Below are 5,383 nucleotides of genomic sequence, written 5' to 3' on the forward strand. Positions count from 1 at the left end.
GGGAAACCTCAAGTTCATGGGATTCAGTTCAGCAACTTCCTTAAGCTAGGTATCCAAAATTTGGCGATATTAATTCCCCACAGTAACCATATATTAAAAGCAGCAAATTAAAAAAAAAAAATTCAGAATCAAATGTGCTTGGACATATTTTGCTGCTGTCAAACATCACTATGGTGTCAATGTAGTTGCAAGGTGTTCAAATTAACAAAACAGAGATTCCAGAGATTGATTAATGAGGTTGTTGGGAATTTAACATTAACTAGGTGCCAAATTGATCTTATGCTCCCAGTACAACCAGTTAAAGAACTGAGCTCTTACCCTGGTGGTTGAAAGTAGACTTATATTTAGGAGTCAGAAACCCATTCTATCCTCCCCCTTTTTCTGTAAAATAGGAGTACGTGAGAGTGAAGTGGGTGGGCCTGATCTCCTTAGCTCAATGTCTAATTTAGATGCCTAAATTTAGGCAGTTGTAAGTATCCTGTTGTTGCACTGCTGGGATCAGGAATAATAAACGATTCCATTAAAACCGCTACGTGCAGAATTAGTTTTCTTTTTTTTTTTTTTTTTTCCAAAAGTGGGAAGGGATTTTGATATATATATTCCATTTAAATAAAGGAAAGATATGGGACTAAAGTTGCTGTCCAGCCCTGAAACTTCTCAGGCGAAATGTTGAGATTCTATCCTCAGGTAGTGGTAACAGCATATTGAAATTTTTCTCTTCAGAATATTCTGTTTTTCTTCCGCAATACCATATAGTCACAGAAATGTTTTAACTCTTCCTTCTGAATTCCAATTTAACATGTTCCATTTATGATAAACATATTTTAGGAATCAGATATGCTTAGAAATCTGAGGTGGGAAAAACTCCATGTCAGAACTCATCCAGTCTTCTAATATATAAGGAGTGGTACTGAGCCCCAGGGTATTCAAGGTCTCTTGAGTAGCAGTTAAATTGATGAAGATGATGACTCGAAGCACTGCTTGGCTGTATTGGGGAAAGAAAGGTGGGAGAAGAGTGGAAGAAATTTGTTTGCATCTGTGTCCATATAGTAAATATTTTCAGATTAGTCTTGCCTGCTTAGGAACTCAAAGCTGATAGAACGGATACATATTCTATATAGCATTGTGAACCAACATATGCTAAAAATCCATGCTGTAGTTACTGAACATGCTGTAGCTGTGGAATATGCTGTATAGAAAGGTTTTATATCCCCATAGGATATAGAGATGAGTCTACTTGCAAAATCAGGATCAAAGCTGGGAATTGACTTTTCTAGCTCAGAAGGTCTACCCATCATTATGTTTGAGTTTAAAGAGGTCCAAGTCACGTTAAATTCTCATCTGTTCCGTAAATTAAGATCTTTATAACATACAGGACGCTGGGAAGGTCTGTATTCTTCATGCATGTCTGCATCTTGTACTTTTTTCTGCATTAGTGAAGTAATGCAAAAGTAAAATCTATGAAGTGTCCAAATGCAAGAGTTTCAGGTCATAAAACAATTGGCATATTCTGTGGAAAGACCACAAAACTTTTTTATAGTGCAAAGAGAGAATACAGAGGAGCAACATCCACTTGTTTTTATTTTAAAGAGTTTATCTTCTACAGCAGCAGTGATACCAAGTGCCCCTTCACTAGAGTACTCTACGCGTTTAACTTTGAGCACAGAATGCTTTTTGAAAACAACCCCCAGTTATCAATTTGAGAATTATTAAAATGTGGACATTAAAAACCTATCAAAAAGAGGAAAATTGTCAGATTCTGTCGTGGTTTAACCCCAGCCAGGAACCTAGCACCACACAGCCTCTTGCTCACCCTAGCCACCTGGGGGGGAATGGGAGAGAGAATCTGAAGAGCAAAAGTAAGAAAACTCATGGGTTGAGATAAGAACAGTTTAATAATTGAAGTAAAATAGAATAATAATAGTAATAACAAAAAAAATGTAGTGAAAAGGAAAACAACAAAAAAGAGAGAGAGGAGCAAAACCCGGGAAAAAGAAGTGATGCAACCGCTCACCACCCACTGACCGATGCCCAGCCCGTCCTCGAGCAGCAATCACTGCCCCCCGACCAGCTCCCCCCAGTTTATATACTGAGCATGACATCTTACAGTATGGCATAGCCCTTTGGCCACTTTGGGTCAGCTGTCCTGGCTGTGCCCCCTCCCAGTTTCTCGCTGGCAGGGCATATGAAGCTGAAAAGTCCTTGATTTAGTATAAGAACTACTTAGCAACAACTAAAACATCAGTGTGTTAACAACAGTATTCTCATACTAAATCCAAAACACAGCACTGTACCAGCTACTAGGAAGAAAATTAACTCTATCTCAGCTGAAACCAGGACAGGTTCTTACAAAGAATAAAAAAATAGAAAATGTTACCTCTTTATGACGTGTGCTTTTTCATAAGACTGTCAAAAATTATAAGGCATGTTCTCAATTCAATTTGGACTACTTCCCAGGAACAGTGGCTGTAACGCTTATCTTTTAGGAAATTGGTGATTCTTTGGAAGTACTTTTTCATGCTGAATATAGTGCTTTTTAGAATCCATGTTTGAAAGCTGTTTCTTGCTTTTGATAGCTCTTCTGACAAACATATCTCTAATTCTTCAATTTGCTGATGAATTCCATTTTGGAATTTCTCAATCTTGCTTGTATTCCGAGCACCAACAGGAAGATTTTTGCTAAATAGTTGAAAGAGCTGTTGGAGGAACTCATAGATGATCATTGTGACATTCTTCTGTGTGACCTTGGTAGTCTGCATGGGGAATCTGAAATCAATTGTTTCGCTGAGACATTGCTGAGAAAAATAGCCACCCATTTTGCACAGAAGGTTCATGTTGTGGTAGTTCACTTTGATTTCTTGGAAAATGCAAACTGGATGTGAGATTTGGATGTACAATGCCAGCGTAATGCAAACTCTCAGTAAACTTCTCTGAAGCAAGATGGTCATCCTGATAAAGTAGTCAGCACTATTTTCCTTGCCTTTTTGCAGATCCGTAAGCTTGCAGTTTCTTGGTTGTCTTGTCTGTGCTCACATGCTTCTCTTCCATGTCTCTGAATTTATTTCCTCTGAATGACGCGGTAGGTATTACTCATTTTGTAGGAATTGCATTTTTATCGACTGTGATCCTGCCAAGGTTTACTGTTGATTTCAGTTTCAAACAGTTGCAAACGTTTGCTCATTTCTGATTTGACTGTATTTCATTGAAAAAAAAGAGTAAGTGAGTCAATCTGGTCAGTCAGAGGACATGGGCAGATTAGCAGGTTAGAATCTGGGAAGGGCATTTCATCTTCTCATATTCTTACAAGAACAGGCAGTCTTGCTTATGCTGCGAAATTTTACTTTTATGCTTAAGTTGGCAAAGACTGTGGAAAAGAATCACATCCCCAGCTAACATATGCAGATATGTGCTCTAAGCAAAATGTAATTTTATTGATTTAAAAACAAATGTCTTTTTTGGTAGGATAAATTGTTTTGTTTGGGGAGTGGCTTAAATTTTATTAGCAAAATAACCCTGTTGTTGACACAAGCATTGACTCAATAGGGGCATATGTTGCTGTCACTATGTTGGCAAAAAAATAAGTGTATACAACTCTTAAGACAGATGCTTTTTTTCTCTGAAATCTCTGACGGTTTGCTACTCAGAGAAGATTTCTTCTACTTAATCACTTGATAAATCAGCCTAAATTTGTAGAGCTGTAAAGGAAGGCATACTTTTGTGTAAAGAAGAGTAATTCCTTACATTTCAGAGTAAGAAAACATCTGTTCTGAAACCTCCTCCTGTGAAGACAAGCTCTCAAGGAGACTGAATTTACTTGTGTTGGTAGCAACATGTCCTATCTTCAGGACCACCCCAGCCAGTGTAACACTGGAACATGTCTTCCAGTGTCTGGCCAGTGTACTCTGAATATCAAGTCTTTGGGTCAGCTTGTAGCAGGACTGCAGGTAGCCACAAGCATGTTAATTGTAAGTGCCCAAAACAGTCTCAGCCTTTTGTGATGACAGTTCTGAGATAGTGCCACATAAGCACTGTGGCTTGAAATGGAAGTGCTTGGTTGGTTCCTGAATATGCAGCAGGAAAGCACTGTGTTTCTAGGTATTGCTAGGTTCCTCTAGTGCAGTACTAGCCCTTTTAACTGGTTCCTGTAATTACAATATGAGAACTCACTGGTGATTGAAAGGGAAGACTGGGTTCAATATTAAGATAAGCAAAAGTTACAAGGCATTTTGCAGGCAGATTTGCTTCTCTTCTTGTGGGAGTCTTTAAGGATTGCTAAATCTGTTAACCAAACTGATTTGGTCACTGAAGTGTACAGAGTTTAGAAAGCCAGGGAACATGCCCTTGTGTAATTCAGCCTGCATAACTATAGGGATATTTGAAACAGAATATGGAAAATGTTGAAGCTCAGGAATGTTTGATGTAAGCACAAAAGGAACTCCTAGATGGTCTTGAGATTAGAAAGTATTTGTTAAAAAAAAGTTCCTGTTGATGCTTGGGAGGACCTGTTACAATGTGACAAACTGAAAGATTGCTATGGATAAGCAGTTTCTTTAGCAAGCCACAGGATGACTTCAGCAGTTATACAATAGGACCCTACTAATATATTAATGCTCCTGTGGTTATTCTTCATGTTTTGCTACTGCTGATGCTAATGCTGTAATAGTATTGTGGTATTGTCATAAATTATCTACACTCAGAGATCTTCAGAGAAGCTAATTTATGAATGAAATTGTGGAGAGGATAGTTTTGTGTTTGAAAGACCGGACAGAGAATCAAGAAGGCTATGGCAGATTTGATGCATGGAATTGCCACAGGTATCTTTTGGTGAGACACTGAATTACTTTCTCTTCCAGTTCTTAGTTTTTTTTAAAAGACAGGATTATTACATTTCTCTTGCTTTTTGTTTGCTGTATCTGTATTCCTTAGCACATTTAAGATATGTATGACTTCTAGTGTTTAAGGGATCTAAACTTAGTTGGAGGCGTTGCCGTTGTTATATATTTTTTAATTTTTTTGAAGGCTGTGCATTTATTGAAATGATTTAAGCTAAATGGTAATTAGCATGTAGTGTTAACACGTAGTGTTAGGAAGATCAGAATATCTAACTGAAATTTAGTGTGGTAAAAGGTTACTGAAGCTTGTACTAGAGGGATAACTGTGAGTTCTCCTGGAGTTAGATCTATCACAAAAGATCCCAGGACACAGGATGCATTTACTAGTCGTTACACACAGTCTAAAGCAGCAGCAAATATGTTTCTCTGTTTTTACATTGACATAAAGTTAATGTTAAAAAAGGCAATAGAGCATTTCTTTTTTAATGAGGAGATTATAGTGTCAGAAAATTCTAGCTTTAATAGACTTGACTGAGCAGAACAGAGATAAG

At 37.7% G+C, this 5,383-nt stretch overlaps 1 protein-coding gene across 1 annotated transcript; it reads right to left on the reverse strand.

Moving 5' to 3' along the window:
* Nucleotides 1-2,381: 2,381 nt before the first annotated feature.
* On the reverse strand, nucleotides 2,382-2,948 carry IFNK (interferon kappa; the record flags this gene model as incomplete). Its single annotated transcript, XM_082336226.1, has 1 exon — nucleotides 2,382-2,948. One exon carries the CDS (start codon nucleotides 2,946-2,948, stop codon nucleotides 2,382-2,384), a length of 567 nt encoding a protein of 188 aa, XP_082192352.1.
* Nucleotides 2,949-5,383: the final 2,435 nt, after the last annotated feature.

Source organism: Platalea leucorodia, assembly GCF_965183815.1.
Source record: "Platalea leucorodia genome assembly, chromosome: Z".
Taxonomy (NCBI): domain Eukaryota; kingdom Metazoa; phylum Chordata; class Aves; order Pelecaniformes; family Threskiornithidae; genus Platalea; species Platalea leucorodia.